The sequence below is a fragment of the Hyperolius riggenbachi genome, chromosome 2 (genome assembly GCF_040937935.1).
Source record: "Hyperolius riggenbachi isolate aHypRig1 chromosome 2, aHypRig1.pri, whole genome shotgun sequence".
Taxonomy (NCBI): domain Eukaryota; kingdom Metazoa; phylum Chordata; class Amphibia; order Anura; family Hyperoliidae; genus Hyperolius; species Hyperolius riggenbachi.
Window position 1 is genome coordinate 320,851,403 of NC_090647.1, and position 27,529 is coordinate 320,878,931.

The window sequence follows — 27,529 nt, forward strand, 5'->3', positions numbered from 1 at the left end:
TGATTTTTTTACACACAATTGTCCATTTACATAGAAATTTCTCCCACCCAGCATGGGTATGTGTAAAAATACACCCCAAAACACATTATACTACTTTTCCTGAGTACGGCGGTACCACATGTGTGACACTTTTTTGCAGCCTAGGTGCGCTAAGGGGCCCAACGTCCTATTCACAGGTCATTTTGAGGCATTTGTTTTCTAGACTACTCCTCGCGGTTTAGGGCCCCTAAAATGCCAGGGCAGTATAGGAACCCCACAAGTGACCCCATTTTAGAAAGAAGACACCCCAAGGTATTCTGTTAGGAGTATGGTGAGTTCATAGAAGATTTTATTTTTTGTCAAAAGTTAGCGGAAAGTGACACTTTGTGGAAAAAAAACAATAAAAATCAATTTCCGCTAACTTTTGACAAAAAATAAAATCTTCTATGAACTCGTCATACACCTAACAGAATACCTTGGGGTGTCTTTTTTTCTAAAATGGGGTCACTTGTGGGGTTCCTATACCGCCCTGGCATTTTACGGGCCCAAAACCGTGAGTAGTCTGGAAACCAAATGTCTCAAAATGACTGTTCAGGGGTATAAGCATCTGCAAATTTTGATGACAGGTGGTCTATGAGGGGGCGAATTTTGTGGAACCGGTCATAAGCAGGGTGGCCTTTTAGATGACAGGTTGTATTGGGCCTGATCTGATGGATAGGAGTGCTAGGGGGGTGACAGGAGGTGATTGATGGGTGTCTCAGGGGGTGGTTAGAGGGGAAAATAGATGCAATCAATGCACTGGGGAGGTGATCGGAAGGGGGTCTGAGGGGGATCTGAGGGTTTGGCCGAGTGATCAGGAGCCCACACGGGGCAAATTAGGGCCTGATCTGATGGGTAGGTGTGCTAGGGGGTGACAGGAGGTGATTGATGGGTGTCTCAAGGTGTGATTAGAGGGGGGAATAGATGCAAGCAATGCACTGGCGAGGTGATCAGGGCTGGGGTCTGAGGGCATTCTGAGGGTGTGGGCGGGTGATTGAGTGCCCTAGGGGCAGATAGGGGTCTAATCTGATAGGTAGCAGTGACAGGGGGTGATTGATGGGTAATTAGTGGGTGTTTAGGGTAGAGAACAGATGTAAACACTGCACTTGGGAGGTGATCGGACGTCGGATCTGCGAGCGATCTATTGGTGTGGGTGGGTGATCAGATTGCCCGCAAGGGGCAGGTTAGGGGCTGATTTATGGGTGGCAGTGACAGGGGGTGATTGATGGGTGGCAGTGACAGGGGGTGATTGATGGGTGGCAGTGACAGGGGGTGATTGATGGGTGGCAGTGACAGGGGGTGATTGATGGGTGATTGATAGGTGATTGACAGGTAATCAGTGGGTTATTACAGGGGAGAACAGATGTAAATATTGCACTGGCGAATTGATAAGGGGGGGTCTGAGGGTAATCTGAGCGAGTAGGCGGGTGATTGGGTGCCCGCAAGGGGCAGATTAGGGTCTGATCTGATGGGTAACAGTGACAGGTGGTGATAGGGGGTGATTTATGGGTGATTGATGGGTAATTAGTGGGTGTTTAGAGGAGAGTAAACGCTGCGCTTGGGTGGTGATCTGATGTCGCATCTGCGGGCGATCGATTGGTGTGGGTGGGTAATCAGATTGCCCGCAAGGGGCAGGTTAGGGGCTGATTGTTGGGTGGCAGTGACAGGGGGTGACAGGGGGTGATTGATGGGTGATAGGTGATTGGCAGGTGATTGACAGGTGATCAGTGGGTTATTACAGGGAAGGATAGATGTAAATAATGCCCTGGCGAATTGATAAGGGGGGGTCTGAGGGTAATCTGAGCGTGTAGGCGGGTGATTGGGTGCCCGCAAGGGGCAGATTAGGGTCTGATCTGATAGGTAACAGTGATAGGGGGTGATTGATGGGTAATTAGTGGGTGTTTAGAGAAGATAACAGATGTAAACAATACATTTGGGAGGTAATCTGACGGCGGGTTTGCGGGCGATCTAATGGTGTGGGTGGGTGATCAGATTGCCCGCAAGGGGCAGGTTAGGGGCTGATTGATGGGTGGCAGTGACAGGGGGTGACAGGGGGTGATTGATGGGTGATAGGTGATTGGCAGGTGATTGACAGGTGATCAGTGGGTTATTACAGGGAAGAACAGATGTAATGAATGCACTGGTGAATTGATAAGGGGGGGTCTGAGGGCAATCTGAGCGTGTGGGCGGGTGATTGGGTGCCCGCAAGGGGCAGATTAGGGTCTGATCTGATAGGTAAAAGTGACAGGTGGTGATAGGGGGTGATTGATGGGTAATTAGTGGGTGTTTAGAGGAGAGAATAGATGTAAACAATGGATTTGGGAGGTGATCTGATGTCGGATCTGCGGGCGATCTATTGGTGTGGGGGGGTGATCAGATTGCCCGCAAGGGGCAGGTTAGGGGCTGATTGATGGGTGGCAGTGACAGGGGGTGATTGATGGGTGATTGACGGGTGATTGACGGGTGATTGACGGGTGATTGACAGGTGATTGACAGGTGATCAGGGGGGATAGATGCATACAGTACATTGGGGGGGGGGGGTCTGGGGGGGGTCTGGGGAGAATCTGGGGGGTTGGGGGGTGATCAGGAGGGAGCAGGGGGCAGGGGGGGGGTATTAAAAAAAATAGCATTGACAGATAGTGACAGGGAGTGATTGATGGGTGATTAGGGGGGTGATTGGGTGCAAACAGGGGTCTGGGGGGTGGGCAGGGGGGGGGTCTGATGGGTGCTGTGGGCGATCTGGGGTGGGGGGGGGAGAAAATCAGTGTGCTTGGTGCAGACTAGGGTGGCTGCAGCCTGCCCTGGTGGTCCCTCGGACACTGGGACCACCAGGGCAGGAGGCAGCCTGTATAATACACTTTGTAAACATTACAAAGTGTATTATACACTTTGTATGCGGCGATCGTCGGGTTAACATCCCGCCGGCGCTTCCGTATGGCCGGCGGGATGTTGCGGCGAGTGAGCGGCGACAGGCGGAGGCGGAGGATCGCGTCACGGATGACGCGATCGCTCCGCCCATGCCCAAACAAGGACCGCCGCATTTTGTCAATACGGCGGTCCTTGCGGCGTCTGCTTCCCGGCCGCCATTTGTCTATACGGCGGTCGGGAAGTAGTTAATCTAAAGGTCCCTTCTAAGACCAGTCAGCTTCAAACATAACCATAAAAAATGTTCTTGTTGTATTATCTGTTCTATTTGACTCTGTTGATGTTGAAAATTAAGAATGGTTTTCTTTTATATATGCATTTTAATTGTACCCTTTGATCTATGTGCCATTTTGCATTCTTTTATGCGTTGAGTGCAATGTGCATTTTTTGTATAAGCTGTTTCAATAAAGTAGAAGCAGTAAAGTGTTGTACCGTGTTAGCCATGAGTAAAAGCAAGAAGTTTTGAATCAGGATGATACCAGTCCGACGAAGGCTTTTTATAAGTCGAAAGCTCACTGTTTATCCATCTCTAAGTTAGCCAATAAATGGTATCATCCTGATTCAAAACTTCTTGCTGTTTCAATAAAAACCTTTTAAAACTAAAAAAAGTGACACATTGTAGGTCTGTTCCCCCAAAGTGTAACCTTAAATCTCAGGACTCTCCTGAAGCAGAACTGCCAAGGGCTCAATGGCTAAAGCATAAACACCCACCCCAGCCTGCACCTAGATGTCCTCTCCCACCCACCCCAGCTTGAACCTAGCACCTCTCTCCCACTCTCCCCAGCCAGCAACTAGCAGCTCCCTCCCACCCCAGCCAGTGTTTAAATGCTCCCTCCCACTCCAGCTAGCACCTAGATGCTCCCCTCCCACCCCAGCCAGTGTCTAAATGCTCCCTCCCACCTCAGCTAGCACCTAGATGCTCCCTCTCACCTACCACAGCAAGCACCCAGATGCTCACCCCCACCCACCCATGCCAGCCATCACCTAGATGTTCCCTCCCACCTCAGCCAGCACCTAGATGCCCCCTCATATTCACCACCGTCGGCAGATTTACGCGGGGCGGGGGGGGGACAAAAACTGTGTAGCTACACCTCTGCCTGTCTATAATTAAGACCAAACGTTTCCCATGGATCCCAGATCTTAGCGTATTGCCATTCTGTATCTCTCAGTACAGCCATAAGGTATTTCATTGATTTATCCCAATGGATGAGCCATCATAGGCACAGCTATTTTTTTCCAGTGTGAGGCAACAGCCATTCTAACAGAATGTGTAAGGCGCATAGAACAATGCTGGATTTGAGGGATGGGCTTACCTAGTAGCATATGGAGAGGTTCCAAGGGAATAGTAACATTTAATATTTTTGATAGTAGAGATTGTATTTCAACCCAAAAGAGAGTTACAGCAGGACAATATTAAAATCAATGTTCAAGAGTATCAACATTCCCACAACCCCTCAAACATAAAGGGTATACATCATTTTATATTTTGGACAACATATCAGGAGTCTTATACCATCTAAAAAGGTTCTTATATATGTTTTCTTTTATTTGAGTGCATAGAGAGGTTAGTCTGGCATTGTTCCATATATCAATCCAATCATCTAAGGTGATGGTTGAAGGGAACCTAAACTGAAAGGGATATGGAGGTTTCCTTTTAAACAATACCAGTTGCCTGGCAGCCCTGCTGATCTCTTTGGCTGTAGTAGTGGCTGAATCACACACCTGAAACAAGCATGCAGCTAATCCAGTCTGACTTCAGTCAGAGCTCCTGATCTGCATGCTTGTTGAGGGGCTGTGGCTAAAAGTAAAAGACACACATAAGCAGGAGCGTCAGGCAACTGGTATTATTTTAAAAGGAAAAAAATCCATATTCTTCTCAGTTAAAGTTTCCTTTAAAGAGACTCTGAAGCAAGAATAAATCTCGCTTCAGACCTCATAGTTAGCAGGGGCACGTGTGCCCATGCTAAACCGCCGATATCGCGCCGCTAAACGGGGGTTCCTTCACCCCCAAACCCCCCACTGCGACACTTGGTCGCAGACTTGGTCGCTCCTGGAGGCAGGGCTAACGGCTGTAGCCCTGCCTCCAGTCGCGTCTATCAGCGGCGCATTGCCGCCTCTCCCCGCCCCTCTTAGTGAAGGCAGACGCGCGTGGGGCAGGGCTGCGGCGGTTAGCCCTGCCCCAACCAGGAAGCGCTCCCCCGCTGAAACGAGGGGATTTGGGGGTGAAGGGACCCCCGTTAAGCCGCGGGATAGCGGTGGTTTAGCAGGGGCACATGTGCCCCTGCTATCTATGAGGTCTGAAGCGAGATTTATTCTCGCTTCAGACTCTCTTTAAGTAGAGAACTCTCTCCCACTTTCTCATGTAAGCATGATTAGGTATCAAAGAACCAGATTTATCTAATAAGTTGTAAATCTGGGAGATAAGGCCTTTTTGATGATTCCTAATGGAGCAGATACGCTCAAAAGGGTGTAAAGGTTTAAGTCGAGGATGTATTTTTATTATACGAGCAAAGAAAAATTACTAATTTGATTATACTCCATCAGCAATTGAGGAGTGAAGGCTGTCTTCTCTTCCAACATACCTCCAGGGCCGGGGCTACCATAGAGGCAAAAGGGGCATTTGCCCTGGGGCCCCGACCTGTTTACACATGACGCGCAGGGTCATAGAGTGGGAGGGAGACAGTGTCTCCGAGTGCAGCCGCTGCCGCCCGCTCACCCGACGGAGATAAGGTGATTATGGCTGCTAATATACTTGCAGCAGGGCCCCGGGGAGCAGAGGGGTAATGGGGGGGGGCCCCAACGATGAAGTTTGCCCCAGGGCCCCTTGAACCGGCCCTGCATACCTCTATTAATACGTTTTCCTGGCGAGAAGTCAAATTATGGAGATTAAAGTAAAGACCATACCAGCTATTCATAAAATCATCTGTAAGGAAGTTCCAATTTTAGTTCCACTAAAGCTTAAAAATAACACAGGAAGCCCCGTTTGTGAGACTCTATACAGAGAAATGCATACTAATACAATCACGTCACATTGTTATATAGTGTCATTTTGTATAAATAAAGTGATCATTTTTTCATGTTCTGAATATTAAAGGTTAATAGATATTATGTAACTGTTTAACAGGATATTTTTTAACTCTTACAGATGCAAAAACATGCAGTGACTGCAACTCAACCAAGGCTTGTACCCCAAAGACCGACTTTGTGGTGTGCAGCTGTGAGGCTGGCTTTGTTGGGGATGGCCTGAACTGCACACGGCTTGTGTTTTGTGACAGTTCTCCATGCTGCCCTCAAGGATATCAATGGGATTTTTCAAAAAAGCAATGCACAGATGTCAATGAATGTCTAAGTGAGACTACAAATGCATGTCTTGGGAAATCTTATTGTATAAATAGGAATGGCTTCTACATGTGCAACCGATCCGCCACCCCCCCTGCATGCCCTACTACTAGTTGTAGCTTTGACCAAGATTGTGTAAAGTCTGTAAGTTCCAGCGGTGAAGCTACCCTACAGTGTATTGACCCCTGTACTAGCTATACATATTTAGATGGATCAAAAAGATTATACAACATGACCTCCACGGGAAGATTCTACAATGACCGGTATGTTACTGGTTGGCGGCGGTATACCAAAGGCCTAAGAATGAAGGAAGGGTGTGTTTCTTCTCTAAAATGTGGCTCCCTTACACCCTTCTCTCTGACTGACCACCCATATCTCAATGAAGGCGTGAAATTAATCCCTCTTTACACTAATGGACTACAAAAATGCGCCCAAACAGTTTCAATTCCAGTGAAAGCCTGTCCTGGAGGGTACTATGTCTACAAGCTCTCCGAGCTTTTGACGTATGATGTGTATTGCACAGGTGAGTTGGGCAAATTGTATTCACTTTTTTATAGCATTGAAAGACTTTCATGTATTTTTTTATGAATTGGTAAATGTGAAAATGAATTATAATATGTGTTATAATTGAGGGAAAAACAGATGGCCGTCATGCATGGGTAGTATATTCCAAGAGATTCAGTCACATTGACTGAATCTATTTGACAGTTTATTCACTCCAACATATCTAATCAGTTGATATAACAACAATTTCAGTCACGTCAGCAATTTTTCACCATGGACGGGGGTGGGAGATGAAGTGGAGTAGGAGTGGCATGGGGTTGAAGATGGCTTCCCCCCCCCCTTTTTTCAAACTCAGCATACCTTCAGGATATATCCCGACTGATTTTAAGGCTTCACAGCAGTGTTCCTCATGTCGGGTAAAGTTTGCATCACAGTTTGAAGAGTCGTATTTTATTGATAATAAAAAGAAAACAAAAAGAAAAACAGCCAACATGAGGCGATACAGAGATTATGCAATATATTGGAATGAATAGTACACAACATATCCACACACCCATACAGCGCTGCCCCTAATCACCCACAACCCCAGCAACCCCGACCCAAAGTCACCTCCATCCAACCAGCAAGCAACTTCAGGATGGGAACAGACACAGGTGCCCACCAAAAGACAACAAGACCAAGCACAAGAGGCAACCCCGAGAAACAAACAGGCTGCTTAGTGCTGCACTCCAATAAATGATACAACCTGAGAAGGGTCAGCATTTTCAGTCGGTATTGAGATTGTTGCTTAGGCCTAACTTAAAGAGACTCTGAAGTCTCTTTTTTTACCTTATTTTCTTCAACAATCCTCTACAGCTTTAATGCCAAAGTTAAATCGCCGCATCCCCGCGGCAGAGGAGTGATTTATTACCTAGAAAACGACCTGCAAGGTTCCACGACTTTGCCGGTCGCAGATTGTGCTGCCCTGGAGATGTAGAGCTTTGAGCTGTAGTTCTGCCTCTCCGCAATCAATCTCCACGGATCTCCGCTTCCTCCCCACCCCTCTTAGTGAAAGAAGACTGAGGGGCCTGGAGAGGCGGCAATCAGCAGAGATTGACTGCAGAGGAGGCAGAGCTACAGTGTAAAGCTCTGCCTCTTCAAGGAAGTAAAGCCCTGTGAGCCCGGGAGCTTTGCAGGGCTTTATCTATGGTAATAGATCACTCCTCTGTTGCGGGGATGCAGCGATTTAACTTTGGCATTAATGCTGAAGAGGAGAATTGATAAACAAAATAAGGTAAAGAAAAAAAAAAAAGAAGACTTCAGAGTCTCTTTAACCATTTCTGCCGCCCGGACATGAAGCTCACGTCCGGGCGGGTGCTCTGATGCGGTGTCGCGCTTAGGCGCGCTCCCGCCCGTGATCGCGGGCGCGACCCCGCCTCCCTGTGGTGTCCCCCGGTAGCCCTGAGATCAGTGAAAGGGAACATGGTTCCCGATCACCGATCCCTTTCCCCTGCAGAAAAACCGAAGTGCTCACCCGTGAGGCTTCAGTTCTTCTGCCAGGAAGAATTTCTGCATCCCCCTTGTATTTCCGCTTAGCGAGAAGTACAAGGAGGGAAACCAAAAACGAAGGTGGCCATCTTGTGGCCAAATAGTAAAACTACATCTACACATTTTTATATTACAATTTACACACATACTAAGATTAAAAATTTGCTATTTATGTCCCACACCAAAATATTCCCCAAATAAAATTTTTAATGGAAAAAAAAAATTACAGACATAAACAGTTACCTAAGGGTCTGAACTTTTTAAATATGCTTTTAAAGGGGGTATGCTACAAACATTTTTTAAAGTGTACCCGAGGTGACATGTGACACGATGAGATAAACATGTGTATGTACAGTACTAAACATATTAATAACCAGGGTGTTTTGCTTGTTTTATTTTGCTGCCTGAAATAGTTAATTTTTAAGGCTCGAAATGACAGCTTCTGTCTTGTCAGAACCTTGTCAGGAATATAGTAAACATCACTGATAAGCAAATTACAACCATACAAGTTTTTTGTGGCAAAATACATTTTCTACATATTTCTGTGAGCAGATGGAGAGAGAAAGGGTCAATATAGTTCATGTATTTTCATTTAGGGACACTTAATAGACTGCAACTGAGCAGAGACAACAAAACATTCAATCTACTTTCTAAATGTTTAAATATAAAATAAAATCCTGGGAGGTCTTAAAAGTAATTTTTAGGAGTAGGAGGATAAATATAATTGTTTATCTCATCAGTTTATTTTCACCTCGGGTTCACTTTAAATTATAAGCTTGTAAATAGTGATGGGCGCAAAACGGAAACAATGCACCTTTATTTCCAAATACAATATTGGCGCCATACATTGTGATAGGGACAAAATTTAAATGGTATAATAACCGAGACATACAGGGAAATAAAATACATAGATTTTAATAATGGTCGCATGGATTATTTTAAAGCTATTATGGCCGAAAACTGAGAAATACTGAATTTTTTCCATTTTTTTCTTATTAATCCTGTTATAATGCATTTACGGTAAAGTGGCTCTTAGCAAAATGTACCACCCACAGACAGCCTAATTAGTGGCGGAAAAAACAAGATATAGATCAATAAATTGTGATAAGTAGTGATAAAGTTATTAGCGAATGAATGGGAGGTGAAAATTGCTCCGATGCATAAGGTGAAAAATCCCCGCGGGCTGAAATGGTTAAATATAGTGGAACAAGGTGGTACATCAATCACTACTACCCAACTGATAGTCAGTCAAAAAGAGATCAATAGCTTTCTGGATCAAACCATTATCAACCCAAGTATGTCTAAATTGGATTTATGATCTTATCTTCAATTAGGTAAAATCTTTCAGAGGCCTAGTGCACACGAGAGCGGTTCGGCAGCGTTGTGCGATCCGCTTGCGGATGTGGAAACGCTTGGGTAATGTATTTCAATGGGCTGGTGCACACCAGAGCGGGAGGCGTTTTGCAGAAACGCATACTCCCAGGCTGTTGCAGATTTTGGATTGTGGAGGCGTTTCTGCCTCCAATGTAAAGTATAGGAAAAACGCAAACCGCTCTGAAAAACGGCAGTTCAGAGCGGTTTTGCAGGCGTTTTTGTTACAGAAGCTGTTCAGTAACAGCTTTACTGTAACAATATATGAAATCTACTACACCAAAACCGCTTCCCAAAACCACAAAATGCTAGCTCAAACGCTACAGAAAAATAAGAAAAAGCGTTTCAAAATCTGCTAGCATTTTGCGGATCTGCTAGCGGTTTTTGGTGTGCACCAGGCCAGAGACAAGAATCAGTTAAATCAACCAGTCAATTCATTATTCAAAAATGATTGCTTGGCTGGTGACAACAGTGAGGTATAAACATTCTACATTCAACGATGTAAGTAAGCAGTAATGGCGACCAGACATTACTAGCAGACATCAGTATGCTAACTGTAAGCAAATACACAGCGCTCTCTTCCAAAGAAGGCAGTACACCTGTATAACCTGATTCAGTCTAAACAATAAAAATCCCAGTTGGAGCGATATCCAGGTCCTTGATACTCCACTGTCACTTATCTTATGCCACACACATATATGCAAAAAAAGAAAACAGATATGGCCAATAGTGTGATTCTGCTTTGCAGAAACAAACAGCCACCTTCTCTGTGGGATCACTCCTACCACCACTCTTTAGCTATAGCAAAACCTCAGGTGCAAGTGCCAGGGCACTCCCCCAATGTGTGCGGACTCACCCAATTGTCCTCCTTAATATCCGGAGGTAGGAATGACAGCTTGAGGGGGATAGCATACTCCACGCCTAGTAGATCCAAAGCACGCTGGCTTATGTTGTTACATAACGTAAAGCTGTCTTAATTAAAAAAAATTGTTAAAAAGTTTCACTCACAAATCCGCAGTTGGGATAAGCATTTGAGAAGTGGAGATGTCGCAAACCTGCAATTTTCGGTTCGCGAAACCGCAAACGCAAACTCACAAAAAATAAAAAAAATTGTGAACATCGCAAACCGCAATAGACTTCAATGGGCATATATATATATATATATATATATATATATATTTATTTATATATATAGCGCAACACAGTCCCGCACAGCCTAGCACCGCGCTGCAGTTGTCTAAGTATCTTCTATCTTGAGGGTTTGTTCTTGTAGTTCACCACCACCACACCAAGCTAATGGAATAGGACTCACCCTTTTCTAATGGCCCATACTCACGAGCTACTTTTGTGGCCTGTCGCTAGCACACGGGATCGTGTGCACGACAGGCCGGCGACAGCTCATCGCCAGGTCCCTCCACGTACACATGCGGAAGAGGGATCAGTGCAGCGACGGAAGCTGTCGCCGACGTTCCTCCCCCTCGCCGGAAGCGCCGTGGATTTTCTATTGGTTGCTGTCGCTAGTCCGCATACACACGCGGACTAGCGACAGTTGCGGCGAAGTTGCGGGGGCAACTGTCGCCATGCGATTGACAGCCGCCAATCGCCTGGCGACAGCAGCGATGAGCGACGGTTCGGGGTGCGCGCTTCATACTCATGGGTGACCTCTGTCGCTGCAACACGCGTGTGCCACGTGGTTGCGGCGACAATTGTAGCCTGTGAGTATGGGCCATTAGACAACTGTAGGTCTAAATGACGCCTTGGGGTTATTCCCGATTCACCCCCGACCTATGCGACCTCTTAGACACCTCACTGCCGTCTTTTTCTCCTCATTTAAATATTGGTCAATATACCTCCAAATAAAAACTGCTCATAGCGTGATACCGTTTTAAAAAATATATATCTAAAATTTACTGCACTTACAAATTACTCGATAAAACATCCAGCATGAGTTTTTACTGGCTCTCCCCCGTATCGGTGGCCTCCGGTGGGCTCTCCAATAACATCAACACCGCTCAGGTTCGGCCACCGCGCGCTCAGCCGTCCGTCCGTCTCAGCGTCTCCCCACCGCTCTCACACTCCGCGCCACTTCCTAGGTTCTGCCCTACTAGTTTCATCACATCAGTGACTCATCAGGTGACTTCTCTTCTCACTGACAATGCCTCCAGCTGCGCTGAAGTTCCTTTCTAGGACGCTTGAGGCAGGGCAAGCCAGAAGTTGGATGGCAAATTTTGACAGCTCTGGCCACAGGTCAAGCCTGTGCACCCAGTAGTCCAGGGGTTCATCACTGCTCAGACTGTCGATGGTTCTTTCTCTACCATTGTTAAAGCTTACATCTATTTTATGCACCCAGTAGTCCAGGGGTTCATCACTGCTCAGACTGTCGATAGTTCTTTCTCTACCATTGTTAAAGCTTACATCTATTTTTTTAAATTACTTTTTCTGCTGTCTGTGCAGTTCCTTCAACGAGAATCTGTTAAGGAGGGCAAGTCTGTCATTCATTCAACTGTGTGATAAAATTTCCATGGTACTTTCTCAGTACCATGGTGACCACGGGTAACGGGCCAAGAATCAGGGTTCGATTCCGGTCCGGAGTGGGAGCCTGAGAAATGGCTACCACCACACATCCAAGGAAGGCAGCAGGCACAGCACGCAAGTCCCGACTCAGGGAGGTAGTGACAAAAAACAACAATACAGGAGGACTCTTTCGAGGCCCTGCTGTAAAATAATGAGACAAATACACTTGAAATCCTATAATGAGAATCTGTTATGGAGGGCAAGTGTGCCATCCATTCAAGTGAAAGGTATGCACTGACTGCCAGGAATAATACAATGTGCAGTCACACAGATGCAGTGAAAGGTATACACTGACTGCTGGTATAATACAATGTGCAGTCACACAGAAGCGTGAAAGGTATACACTGGCTGCTGCTACAATACAATGTGCAGTAACACAGGTGCAGTGAACAGGTATGCAGTGGCTGCTGGTATATAATAAAATGTGCAGTCACACAGGTGCAGTGACAAGGTATGCACTGAATGTGCTGGGCCTGACACAGTATAGCAATTAATATATATTGTGGGTACTGTCCTTTAAAACTTAAAGGCAAAAAAGTACAGTCCATGTAGCGGGTGTTCCACTTTACCCATATAATCTATGTTGCAATAAGTACTGGACTTTATGTAATATATAGAAAAAGTGCACAAAAATGCAGTGTCTCAAAGCAGTGTCTTCTTCAGCGCTCAGGGCGCCCGCACGGGCCGCACGGCCCTAGAAACGGGCATGCCTAGCAGGTACACAATGTGCCTGATATGGAGAAACAATAATAACATTTCAGTGCATAGAAATTAATGCCATACATGGGACTGGGGCGGGGATGGGGATCTGCCACACATTTCAAAACTGCAACAAAGCTTCATTAACCACTTCCCGACCACCTAACGCACAGGGGCGGCCGGGAAGTGGAGCCCGCAAGGACCAGCTCACCCACAGAGGCGGCGGTCCTTGTAAGGGCATGGGCGGAGCGATCGCGTCATCCGTGACGCGATCCTCCGCCGGCGCCTGTCACCGCTGACCCGCCGCAACATCCCGCCGGCCATACGGAAGCGCCGGCAGGGGAGGTTAACCCCGCGATCGCCGCATACAAAGTGTATAATACACTTTGTAATGTTTACAAAGTGTATTATACAGGCTGCCTCCTGCCCTGGTGGTCCCAATGTCCGAGGGACCACCAGGGCAGGCTGAAGCCACCCTATGTCGCACCCAAGCACACTGATTTCTCCCCCCCCCTGCCCCAGATCGCCCACAGCACCCCTCAGGACCCCCCCCCCTGCCCACCCCCCAGACCCCTGTTTGCACCCAATCACCCCCATAATCACCCATCAATCACTCCCTGTCACTATCTGTCAACGCTATTTTTTTTTACCCCCTGCCCCCTGCCCCCTCCTGATCACCCCCCCACCCCTCAGATTCTCCCCAGAACCCCCAGACCCCCTCCCCTGTGTACTGTATGCATCTATCCCCCCTGATCACCTGTCAATCACCTGTCAATCACCTGTCAATCACCCATCAATCACCCCCTGTCACTGCCACTCATCAATCAGCCCCTAACCTGCCCCTTACGGGCAATCTGATCACCCACCCACACCAATAGATCGCCCTCAGATCCGACATCAGATCACCACCCAAGCACAGTGTTTACATCTATTCTCTCCTCTAAACACCCACTAATTACCCATCAATCACCCATCAATCACCCCCTATCACCACCTGTCACTGTAACCCATCAGATCAGACCCTAATCTGCCCCTTGCGGGCACCCAATCACCCGCCTACACGCTCAGATTGCCCTCAGACCCCCCCTTATCAATTCGCCAGGGCATTATTTACATCTGTCCTTCCCTGTAATAACCCACTGATCACCTGTCAATCACCTGTCAATCACCCATCAATCACCCCCTGTCACTGCCACCCATCAATCACCCCCTGTCACTGCCACCCATCAATCACCCCCTGTCACTGCCACTCATCAATCAGCCCCTAACCTGCCCCTTGCGGGCAATCTGATCACCCACCCACACCAATAGTTTGCCCGCAGATCCGACGTCAGATCACCTCCCAAGTGCAGTGTTTATATCTGTTCTCTACCCTAAACACCCACTAATTACCCATCAATCACCCCCTGTCACTGCTACCTATCAGATTAGACCCCTATCTGCCCCTAGGGCACTCAATCACCCGCCCACACCCTCAGAATGCCCTCAGGCCCCAGCCCTGATCACCTCGCCAGTGCATTGCTTGCATCTATTCCCCCCTCTAATCACACCTTGAGACACCCATCAATCACCTCCTGTCACCCCCTAGCACACCTACCCATCAGATCAGGCCCTAATTTGCCCCGTGTGGGCTCCTGATCACTCGGCCAAACCCTCAGATCCCCCTCAGACCCCCTTCCGATCACCTCCCCAGTGCATTGATTGCATCTATTTTCCCCTCTAACCACCCCCTGAGACACGCATCAATCACCTCCTGTCACCCACCCTAGCACTCCTATCCATCAGATCAGGCCCAATACAACCTGTCATCTAACAGGCCACCCTGCATATGACCGGTTCCACAACATTCGCCCCCTCATAGACCACCTGTCATCAAAATTTGCAGATGCTTATACCCCTGAACAGTCATTTTGAGACATTTGGTTTCCAGACTACTCACGGTTTTGGGCCGTAAAATGCCAGGGCGGTATAGGAACCCCACAAACTGACCCCATTTTAGAAAAAAGACACCCCAATGTATTCTGTTAGGTGTATGACGAGTTCATAGAAGATTTTATTTTTTGTCAAAAGTTAGCGGAAATTGATTTTTGTTTTTTTTTCACAAAGTGTCATTTTTCACTAACTTGTGACAAAAAATAAAATCTTCTATGAACTCGCCATACACCTAACGGAATACCTTGGGGTATCTTCTTTCTAAAATAGGGTCACTTGTGGGGTTCCTATACTGCCCTGGCATTTTAGGGGCCCTAAACCGTGAGGAGTAGTCTAGAAAACAAATGCCTCAAAATGACCTGTGATTAGGACGTTGGGCCCCTTAGCGCACCTAGGCTGCAAAAAAGTGTCACACATGTGGTATCGCCGTACTCAGGAGAAGTAGTATAATGTGTTTTGGGGTGTATTTTTACACATACCCATGCTGGGTGGGAGAAATCTCTCTGTAAATGGACAATTGTGTGTAAAAAAAAATCAAACAATTGTCATTTACAGAGATATTTCTCCCACCCAGCATGGGTATGTGTAAAAATACACCTCAAAACACATTATACTACTTCTCCTGAGTACGGCGGTACCACATATGTGGCACTTTTTTACACCCTAAGTACGCTAAGGGTCCCAAAGTCCAATGAGTACCTTTAGGATTTCACAGGTCATTTTGCGACATTTGGTTTCAAGACTACTCCTCACGGTTTAGGGCCCCTAAAATGCCAGGGCAGTATAGGAACCCCACAAATGACCCCATTCTAGAAAGAAGACACCCAAACGTATTCCGTTAGGAGTATGGTGAGTTCATAGAAGATTTTATTTTTTGTCACAAGTTAGCGGAAAATGACACTTTGTGAAAAAAAAAACAATTAAAATCTATTTCCGCTAACTTGTGACAAAAACATAAAACTTCTATGAACTCACCATACTCCTAACGGAATACCTTGGGGTGTCTTCTTTCTAAAATGGGGTCATTAGTGGGGTTCCTATACTGCCCTGGCATTTTAGGGGCCCTAAACCGTGAGGAGTAGTCTTGAAACAAAATTTCTCAAAATGACCTGTGAAATCCTAAAGGTACTCATTGGACTTTGGGCCCCTTAGCGCAGTTAGGCTGCAAAAAAGTGCCAATCATGTGGTATCGCCGTACTCGGGAGAAGTAGTATAATGTGTTTTGGGGTGTATTTTTACACATACCCATGCTGGGTGGGAGAAATACCTCTGTAAATGACAATCTTTTGATTTTTTTTACACACAATTGTCCATTTACAGAGTTATTTCTCCCACCCAGCATGGGTATGTGTAAAAATACACCCCAAAACACATTGTACTACTTCTCCCGAGTACTGCGATACCACATGTGTGGCACTTTTTTGCACCCTAACTGCGCTAAGGGGCCCAAAGTCCAATGAGTACCTTTAGGATTTCACAGGTCATTTTGAGAAATTTTGTTTCAAGACTACTCCTCACGGTTCAGGGCCCCTAAAATGCCAGGACAGTATAGGAACCCCACAAATGACTCCATTTTAGAAAGAAGACAACCCAAGGTATTCTGTTAGTAGTACGGTGAGTTCATAGAAGATTTTATTTTTTGTCACAAGTTAGCGGAAATTGATTTTTATTGGTTTTTTTCACAAAGTGTCATTTTACCGCTAACTTGTGACAAAAAATAAAATCTTCTATGAACTCACCGTATTACTAACGGAATACCTTGGGGTGTCTTCTTTCTAAAATGGGGTCATTTGTGGGGTTTCTATACTGTCCTGGCATTTTAGGGGCCCTAAACCGTGAGGAGTAGTCTTGAAACGAAATTTCTCAAAATGACCTGTGAAATCCTAAAGGTACTCATTGGACTTTGGGCCCCTTAGCGCAGTTAGGGTGCAAAAAAGTGCCACACATGTGGTATCGCCGTACTCAGGAGAAGTAGTATAATGTGTTTTTGGGTGTATTTTTACACATACCCATAGTGAGTGGGAGAAATATCTCTGTAAATGGACAATTGTGTGTAAAAAAAATTAAAAAATTGTCATTTACAGAGATATTTCTCTCACCCAGCATCGGTATGTGTAAAAATACACCCCAAAACACATTATACTACTTCTCCTGAGTACGGCAATACCACATGTGTGGCACTTTTTTGCAGCCTAACTGCGCTAAGTGACCCAAAGTCCAATGAGCACCTTTAGGCTTTACAGGGGTGCTTACAAATTAGCACCCCCCAAAATGTGAGGACAGTAAACACACCCCACAAATGACCCCATTTTGGAAAGTAGACACTTCAAGGTATTCAGAGAGGGGCATGGTGAGTCCGTGGCAGATTTCATTTTTTTTTGTCGCAAGTTAGAAGAAATGGAAACTTTTTTTTTTTTTCTTTTTGTCACAAAGTGTCATTTTCCGCTTATTTGTGACAAAAATTAATATCTTCTATGAACTCACTATGCCTCTCAGTGAATACTTTGGGATGTCTTCTTTCCAAAATGGGGTCATTTGGGGGGTATTTATACTATCCTGGAATTCTAGCCCCTCATGAAACATGTCAGGTGGTCCGAAAAGTCATAGATGCTGGAAAATGGGAAAATTCACTTTTTGCACCATAGTTTGTAAACGCTATAACTTTTACCCAAACCAATAAATATACACTGAATGGGTTTTTTTTTAATCAAAAACATGTTTGTCCACATTTTTCGCATTGCATGTATACAGAAATTTTACTTTATTTGAAAAATGTCAGCACAGAAAGTTAAAAAAATCATTTTTTTGCCAAAATGTATGTCTTTTTTGATGAATATAATAAAAAGTAAAAATCGCAGGAGCAATCAAATAGCACCAAAAGAAAGCTTTATTAGTGACAAGAAAAGGAGCCAAAATTCATTTAGGGGGTAGGTTGTATGAGCGAGCAATAAACCGTGAAAGCTGCAGTGGTCTGAATGGAAAAAAAGTGGCCGGTCCTTAAGGGGGGTAAAGCCCACGGTCCTCAAGTGGTTAAATGTGACCACAGTCCAAATACACAGGCCCTAACCAACATACAAATACCTAGATCTTCAAGGAAGTCCAGGTACACAAACCCTAAACAGTATATAGATGCCTAAACCTTCAAAAGAATAATTGTGGGTAATATGTACTAGAAGGATTACTCTGACAAAGGACAAGTGATATCAATGTCCAGATACACAGGTCCTAGGAAATACATATGCCTCAACAGAGAATACTGCACATGAAATTAAGGCAAGAACAAAAATCCACCTCCCAAATATTTCCAAACTGCAAGGGGGCTACATGCAGCATTAATGTGGCAAAGGTCCAAGTGCTCAAGCCCTAGACAGCATACATACAGTGGTGTGAAAAACTATTTGCCCCCTTCCTGATTTCTTGTTCTTTTGCATGTTTGTCACACTTAAATGTTTTTGCTCATCAAAAACCGTTAACTATTAGTCAAAGATAACATAATTGAACACAAAATGCAGTTTTAAATGATGGTTTTTATTATTTAGTAAGAAAAAAAACTCCAAATCTACATGGCCCTGTGTGAAAAAGTGATTGCCCCCCTTGTTAAAAAATAACGTAACGGTGGTTTATCACACCTGAGTTCAATTTCTGTAGTCATCCCCAGGCCTGATTACTGCCACACCTGTTTCAATCAAGAAATCACTTAAATAGGAGCTATCTGACACAGAGAAGTAGACCAAAAGCACCTCAAAAGCTAGACATCATGCCAAGATCCAAAGAAATTCAGGAACAAATGAGAACAAAAGTACTGTAATTGAGATCTATCAGTCTGGTAAAGGTTATAAAGCCATTTCTAAATCTTTGGGACTCCAGCGAACCACAGTGAGAGCCATTATCCACAAATGGCAAAAACATGGAACAGTGATGAACCTTCCCAGGAGTGGCCGGCCGACCAATATTACCCCAAGAGCGCAGAGAAAACTCATCCGAGAGGCCACAAAACACCAAAAACTCACACAGATTGAATCTCAGTGGATCTTTCGTTTGGATACTATTTCACCTTATGGATTAAACGAGGATTTTAATTTGGCATGTTTTTTATGAGAGTGAGGTCACACCTCCCAAGTATAGGTCCTTACTGACATGATCAGTCTAGTATGTAGTCCTGGTATATTTCTTCTTTTTTTTCGCCTCTTAATTGAATTAGATGTAGCAACATCATGTACCCTATGTACCCTATGTTTTAACGTTCTGCTGTATTTATGGCCCCTCTATCAAGATACGTCCACTGCATGTATTCTTTGCAATTAGGGCTACTATCTAGGTATACCTGAATAGGCGTATTTTCATCCCCGTATTAACCGTGCCCTGCCCTCCCTCTTGCTACAAATTATTTATGCGGAGTGGCTGGCGTTATCGTGGCCGCTACTACCCCAACAGGGGCGGCTAATGGATCCTGTGTGTGATTATTCATACTGTATCCGAGCTGGGAACCCGTGCAACCTAGCTGGTTCACGTATGGGGAAGCGGGGACCATGGCAACGCGTCATGCGTTGGCATGGTGATAGGGGTTGAGCCTGACATGCGGCAGACGTCCGCTTGGACTCCTCCCCTCCGCTATTGTATCTGACGCCCAGCGCGTTCCACCACGGTCTACGGAGGCCAAATCGCGCGAGATGCGAGGTGTGGCGGCGGATGCTGCGTAATTGGCACGCAGACCCCGCCCCTTTCTGGCCCGATGGAGCGCACGCAGCGGTACCTAGCATTTAGTGGGCCACAGGGCGACCCCGGAGACTACCCACTCCGCGAACCACATCTAGGGGATGGGCACAACCGGGGGCTTGACCCACTGCCTTTGGGGGATACTCCTTGGCATTCTATCTGGACGTAGTATGTCCTGATTGGGGTGGGCGTAGCCCAGTGTGGCAGACACCTCCTCTTCCTCCCTCAATGGTATATATTTGGCAGCCAGACACGGCGCATACAGCTCTGACTGGGGCTATCAGATATGGGGGGCGTTTTGTTATTTTAATCTGTGGGTGATGTTCAATCTGTATAGCACTTTGTATTATATGTATAGCACCTCTGAAGAAGCCATGTTAGGTGAAATGTGATCTCATTAGGTTTATGTACAGCACAATGCACGTTTGAGCACTTTATCAATCCAGCCTCCCTATAGGGTGTATAGAGGACTCTGACAGGTTGGGTGTTCTTGCTGAGGTAGTTTATCTTACCACATATGTGAGAGCACCTGGGTCCATATCACCCTTTACAGGACACCTTGTTCTGTTGCTGTGGGATAGCTACACCTCACTGATCTTTCTTTTCAGTGGAGGGGGATCAGCCAGGACCCCTGCAGCACAGGACTCAGACAGACATTGTGTGTTTCCTGTAGCAAACACTCGTATACAATTGTGTTTTGCTTTTATCAAATACTTTATTATTGAAACATATATCAGGTGCATCATACCTGATTAAGTACCCTTAGGGCATGTCCTAGTGACAATTGTGTATTATATATGTTCCCCTGGTACCGACTATTCGGCGAGTGTAGGCCACAAAACACCCAAGGACAACATCTAAAGAACTGCAGGCCTTACTTGCCTCAATTAAGGTCAGTGTTCACGACTCCACCATAAGAAAGAGACTGGGCAAAAACGGTCTGCATGGCAGATATCCAAGGCGCAAACCACTTTTAAGCAAAAAGAACATTAAGGCTCGTCTCAATTTTGCTAAAAAAATCTCAATGATTGCCAAGACTTTGGGGAAAATACCTTGTGGGCCGACGAGACAAAAGTTGAACTTTTTGGAAGGTGCGTGTCCTGTTACATCTGCCGTAGAAGTAACACAGCATTTCAGCAAAAGAACATCATACCAACAGTAAAATATGGTGGTGGTAGTGTGATGGTCTGGGGTTGTTTTGCTGCTTCAAGACCTGGAAGGTTTGCTGTGATAGAGGGAACCATGAATTCTACTGTCTACCAAAAAATCCTGACGGAGAATGTCTGGCCATCTGTTCGTCAACTCAAGCTGAAGCGATCTTGGGTGCTGCAGCAGGACAATGACCCAAAACACACCAGCAAATCCACCTCTGAATGGCTGAAGAAAAACACAATGAAGACTTTGGAGTGGCCTAGTCAAAGTCCTGACCTGAATCCCATTGAGATGTTGTGGCATGACCTTAAAAAGGCAGCTCATGCTAGAAAACCCTCAAATAAAGCTGAATTACAACAATTCTGCAAAGATGAGTGGGCCAAAATTCCTCCAGAGCGCTGTAAAAGACTTGTTGCAAGTTATCGCAAACGCTTGATTGCAGTTATTGCTGCTAAGGGTGGCCCAACCAGTTATTAGGTTCAGGGGGCAATTTCTTTTTCACACAGGGCTATGTAGGTTTTGAGGTTTTTTTTCTTACTAAATAATACAAACCATCATTTAAAACTGCATTTTGTGTTCAATTATGTTATCTTTGACTAATAGTTAACGTTTTTTGATGAGCAGAAACATTTAAGTGTGAAAAACATGCAAAAGAATAAGAAATCAGGAAGGGGGCAAATAGTTTTTCACACCACTGTATATCTGAAACCGTTCTAACAAATTACAAAGATTCCAGAACTGCAGGGGAACTACATGCAACATCAATGTAGCAAAGGCCCAAGTACACAAGCCCTAGACAGCATACATATGTCCAAAGCAGTTCTAACAAATTACAAAGATTACAAACACTGGTCCACATGACAGCCCAGGGGCCCCAGGTCTCTCTCACTCGCTGGGGCCCCCAAACCACCATGCGACACCTAGAGGGAAGTGTGGGCAAGCCCTGGACCTCTCACCTTCAGGGAACTCACCCCACCACCTCTAAACTGAATGCCAACTGCACAAAAACACAATTGCTAACTTCCAGCTAGAGCAATGTCCTGCCTCTATCTGGCCAGCAGACGCCAGTCAGCCAATCAGGTGTACTGTCATACACCCTTTGCCTGCTGTACCGAATCTAGCAGGAATTACATAAATTAGCATTCAGGTGGGAGGCTTTGGTTGGACGCAATCGTGAATTGCATCGTTTACAGGGACGCCCCGTGTAGGCACATCTCCCACACGGTCCCCTCCCTAACCACTCACCTGTTAACCGCATCCTAGAAGCTGCAAAAAAGAAATTTAAAATCACAAACACTGGTCCACATGACAGCCCAGGGGCCCCAGGTCTCTCTCACTCGCTGGGGCCCCCAAACCACCATGCGACACCTAGAGGGAAGTGTGGGCAAGCCCTGGACCTATTACAAAGATTTCAGGACTGCATCGGGGCTACATGCAGCGTTAATGTGGCAAAGGTCCAGGTACACACGCCCTAGACAGCATACATATATCTAGAACAGTTCTAACAAATTACAAAGATTCCAGGATATAAAGGTTGCCATGAGCAGGGCTATATCTGCAATACAAAGGATATACAGTCCATAATTGGTCCCCAGGCCACATGCAGAAAATAAAAGCAGTATATTCCAAAATGATAAAAAGAGTGGCACTCACTGAAAAGGGTAGCGTGCCCAAGCCTCAATGGACCTCCGCACTGTATGGTCCTCACAGTAGCTGCATATACAAAGGAGGCTGGCACTGCAGTAATTATATGCTCTTTTATTGAAAAAAAAGATAAAAGCATAGGGCTATATAGCCCTATGCTTTTATCTTTTTTTCAATAAAAGAGCATATAATTACGGCAGTGCCAGCCTCCTTTGTGTATGCAGAAAATAAAAGCAGTGACATTAATTCAGATAATGTTCAGATAACAGGATATAGCCTATCATACTTACAAATCCACTGGCTAGAGGAGGCAGCTAGGTGTGGAGCACAACTTAACCTGCTACTACAGGTGGCTTAAAGCGGAACTGAAGAAAGTTTTTTGGCAATAAATCGATAATTTGGGTATGTCCCTTTAAGGCTCACATACCTCTGCTCAGTCTATTTATCTTTCTTCAGGCTCTCCCGATCCCAAATTATTGCCGGTGAAATCATCGACTTACAAGTCGATGCTGAACTGACAGGAAGACCCTGTGCTCTTCTGTCTGTTTGACCCCTATTCCTTGACTCTGCTCCCTGTCTCCTCCCTTTCTCCCACCCTCCTCGGCCCCTCCGTGCTTGCTCATTCAGCGCAGCATGGACGCTGCTTTTTGTCACCAGAACGAGCAGTAGAAGGGCTGTCTGATCAGTTTGCACGAGAGGACAAACTGAGCATGCTCAGTGCTGGAATCCTCTCGTGCACGATTTCAGCCGAAAGTTAATGCGTACTAGTGACGCGCAATGCCCCAGAAATATATAGATATCGTGGCCATCTTGACAGAAGCACGGAAGGAATGAAAAAATGAAAAATCCGGTGATCGCAGCGGCGGGGAGTGGCGAAAATGACATGAATGAGTAAAGGGAAAGATGGAGAATCCGGGGGTATGTTTTTTTATTCATATTTTTTACTAGATTTCAGTTCTGCTTTAACCACCTGGGTGTTACGGACGAGCTCAGCTCGTCCAGTAATGCCGCGGTGGACTGCTCAGGCCCTGGTGGGCCGGTTTGCATAAATTTTTTGTATACACGCAGCTAGCACCTTGCTAGCTACATGATTCCCCCCTCCCTGCTCTCTCCCTCCCACCCTCCCTCACATATCCCTGTTGATCCTTACAAGGCATGGTCCAATTAGCCCCAAAAGGGAAAAATTCCTTTCCGACTCCAGATGGCAATCAGATAAAATCCCTGGATTAACATCATTAGGCATTACCTAGTAATTGTAGCCATAGATGTCTTTCAACGCAAGGAAAGCATCTAAGCCCCCTTTAAATGCAGGTATAGAGTTTGCCATAACGACTTCCTGTGGCAATGCATTCCACATCTTAATCACTCTTACTGTAAAGAACCCTTTCTTAAATAAATGGCTAAAATGTTTTTCCTCCATGCGCAGATCATGTCCTCTAGTCCTTTGAGAAGGCCTAGGGACAAAAAGCTCATCCGCCAAGCTATTATATTGCCCTCTGATGTATTTATACATGTTAATTAGATCTCCTCTAAGGCGTCTTTTGAAATGAAGTTTTGAAATGAACTTCATGAAAAGTGTTTGCATGAGAAGGTGTGTCCAAAATGGTTGTAAGTTGGAAGTCTTAATTTACGTCATCTTCTTCTTCTTCTTCTATATTTTCTTCTTCTTCTTCTATATCTTCTTCTTTTTCTTCTTCTTCTATATCTTCTTCTACTCAAATCTTCTTCATCTTCTACTTCTTGTATCTTCTTCTATATCTTCTTCTTCTTCTATATCTTCTTCTTCTTCTTCTCCTTCTCCTTCTTCTTCTTCTATATCTTCTTCTTCTATATCTTTTTCTTCTTCTTTTATATCTTCTTCTTCTTCTTCTTCTTATATAGCTTCTTCTTCTTCTTCTTCTTCTCCGTCTTCTTCTTCTTCGTCTTCTATATCTTCTTCTTCTCCGTCTTCTATATCTTCTTCTTCTTCGTCTTCTATATCTTCTTCTTCTTCGTCTTCTTCTTCTATATCTTCTTCATCTTCTTCTTCTATATCTTCTTCTTCTATATCTTCTTCTTCTTCTATATCATCTTCTTCTTCTTCCTCTTCTTCTCTATCATTATATTAAGTGTCTTGTTTTTCCTTTCTTTTGTAATATTTTTTTTTACTTAATTTGTGGAAATATTTTATTTTAATAACAACACCATAGTTATATTTGTGTTGATGGCATAATAGGTAGGTAGTGGCACATTGCAAGCCACAGTGCCTTTTTCTGTGTACCCTGGCGGTGGTAAAACACAGACATCAGCAGGAGGAGGAAGTAGTTGCAGGCTTGTTGCAGCTATTGTAGTGTGGTAATAGCTGTCGGTAGGAGAGTGGGTGGGCAGGTGGCAGCAGAAAATAGTTCTTCTTCTGTTCTCCCTGGCAGTGGTAGCAGCACACAGACAGCAGAAGCTCAATGCAGCTACAGGAAGAGGAGTAGTGTGTGTCAGGCAGTGTGATGTGACTGACATAATAGGCCCTGGTTCCGAGCGGTGGTACCAGGGCCGTAAATAAACAGCATGAGGTTCCAGACAGCGGTCGTGAAGCCCACATTGTGTCCAATACACAATTGGGACAGCACAGTTTTCAACCCGGACACCTCTAAATTAATTACAATTTTTTTTTTAATGGATGCAGCTATTTTTGAGCGTAATAGCTGGTGGTGCATGGGCAGCAGCACCTTGTAATGTGTTCCCTGGCAGTGGAGACACAGACAGCAGGAGGAAATACAACAGCAGGCAGCGTGAGGAGGTTGAGTGTGTGGCAGACTGGCAGCAGGCAGGAGGGCAGGCAGCGAGACATAATAGGCCCTGGTTCCTAGCGGTGGTTCCAGGGCCGTAAATACACAGCATGAGGTTCCAGACAGCGGTCGTGAAGCCCACATTGTGTCCAATACACAACTGGGACAGCACAGTTTTCAACCCGGACACCTCTAAAAGAATTTAATTTTTTTTTTCAAAATAAATAATGCAGGGCAGGCAGCTATTTTTGAACGTAATAGCTGTTGGCGCATGGGCAGCAGCACCTTGTAATGTGTTCCCTGGCAGTGGAGACACAGACAGCAGGAGGAAATACAACAGCAGGCAGCATGAGGAGGATGAGTGTGTGGCAGACTGGCATTTGGCAGCAGGCAGCAGGAAGGCAGGCAGCGAGACATAATAGGCCCTGGCTCCTAGCGGTGGTTCCAGGGCCGTAAATACACAGCATGGGGTTCCAGACAGCGGCCGTGAAGCCCACATTGTGTCCAATACACAATTGGGACAGTACAGTTTTCAACCCGGACACCTCTAAATTAATTACAATTTTTTTTTTTCAAATGGATGCAGCTATTTTTGAGCGTAATAGCTGGTGGCGCATGGGCAGCAGCACCTTGTAATGTGTTCCCTGGCAGTGGAGACGCAGATAGCAGGAGGAAATACAACAGCAGGCAGCGTGAGAAGGTTGAGTGTGTGGCAGACTGGCAGCAGGCAGGAGGGCAGGCAGCGAGACATAATAGGCCCTGGTTCCGAGCGGTGGTTCCAGGGCCGTAAATACACAGCATGAGGTTCCAGACAGCGGTCGTGAAGCCCACATTGTGTCCAATACACAATTGGGACAGCACAGTTTTCAACCCGGACACCTCTAAATTAATTACAATTTTTTTTTTTTAAATGGATGCAGCTATTTTTGAGCGTAATAGCTGGTGGTGCATGGGCAACAGCACCTTGTAATGTGTTCCCTGGCAGTGGAGACACAGACAGCAGGAGGAAATACAACAGCAGGCAGCGTGAGGAGGTTGAGTGTGTGGCAGACTGGCAGCAGGCAGGAGGGAAGGCAGCGAGACATAATAGGCCCTGGTTCCTAGCGGTGGTTCCATGTCGGCAGATATGCCCAGAAAATAAATGCAATCATGTCGGCAGATATGCCCAGAAAATACGTGCAATCATGTCGACAGATATGCCCAGAAAATACGTGCAATCATGTCGGCAGATATGCCCAGAAAATACGTGCAATCATGTCGGCAGATATGCCCAGAAAATACGGGCAATCATGTCGGCAGATTTGCCCAGAAAATACGTGCGATCATGTCGGCAGATTTGCCCAGAAAATACATGCAATCATGTAGCAGATTTGCACAGAAAATACATGCAATCATGTGGCAGACCTGCCCAGAACATACACCTGCTAATATAAATTAAAAAAAACCCCATTTACTCACCTGCAGCAGCAGACCTCCTGTCCCAGCCTCCATCCGGCGCGCAGCTCCCATTGGTGGTTGGGTGGATAGGTAGCCTGGTGGGTGGGTGGTTAGGTAGGTAGCCTGGTGGGTGGGTAGGTAGGTAGCCTGGTGGGTGGGTAGCCGGGTGGGTGGGTAGGTAGGTAGCCCTTTAGGTAGCCTGGTGGGTGGGTAGGTAGCCTGGTGGGTGGGTGGGTAGGTTGGTAGCCTGGTGGGTGGGTGGGTAGGTAGGTAGGAGAAAACGATGTGCAATCTTGCGCTGACCGGCCACCACTTCTGGTTTTCTTTAGTACAACCACTGGCTGCTCCTCGACCCCGGCTGAAGGGTATAACTGTAGCACAAGAAAAAAGTAGAAAAGGGAGGAGCGCTCCGTAGTGTATTAAACTTTTTAATTGGATACCACGCAAGGGTTAAAAACACTTACAAAAATGTAAAAAACAGCAAGCATTTCAAGGGTGAGTACCCCACAAAGAAAACCTTGGATGGCAACCTGTTCCTCCTCTGTGGCCAGCAGCGGGGGTAGTCCTAGATGTTCATGGACGGTGGAAGCCTCTCCTCAGGTTTATTGGATGCAGTAACTTCGCAACGCGTTTCGGCGTCTCCACGCCTTTGTCAAGCTAGTTACTGTCAAGCATCCACTAAAAATATATACCTGAAGATAACAGGAAGTAAAAGGTGTGACCTCAGAGGTCAGATCTAATTGTGTCACTATGGGTCACGAATGTTATAAAAAGTTTTAAAAAAAAGTTTTAATAAAAAGTTTTAATAAACAAGGGGGGAGAGGGAGGGGAGGGAGAAGGGAGAATAAGCTGTAAGCTTCTATTCCAACTGTGCGTATGTAAAACCTTTGTGGATTCCTTAAATATACGTGCAAAGCAGAGACCTTATA

General features: G+C 45.7%; 1 protein-coding gene across 3 annotated transcripts in view; it reads left to right on the forward strand.

Moving 5' to 3' along the window:
• LOC137546579 (uromodulin-like) overlaps window positions 1-27,529 on the forward strand; it is a 495,270-nt gene that overhangs the window by 250,545 nt on the left and 217,196 nt on the right. For all 3 annotated transcript variants that reach the window (XR_011026292.1, XM_068269215.1, XM_068269217.1), the window contains exon 4: window positions 6,089-6,805. Coding sequence is in view for 2 of the 3 variants with exons in the window: in XM_068269215.1 (XP_068125316.1) it covers window positions 6,089-6,805 (717 nt within the window). In the remaining variant the exon portion in view is untranslated. The remainder of the gene's footprint in view (window positions 1-6,088; window positions 6,806-27,529) is intronic.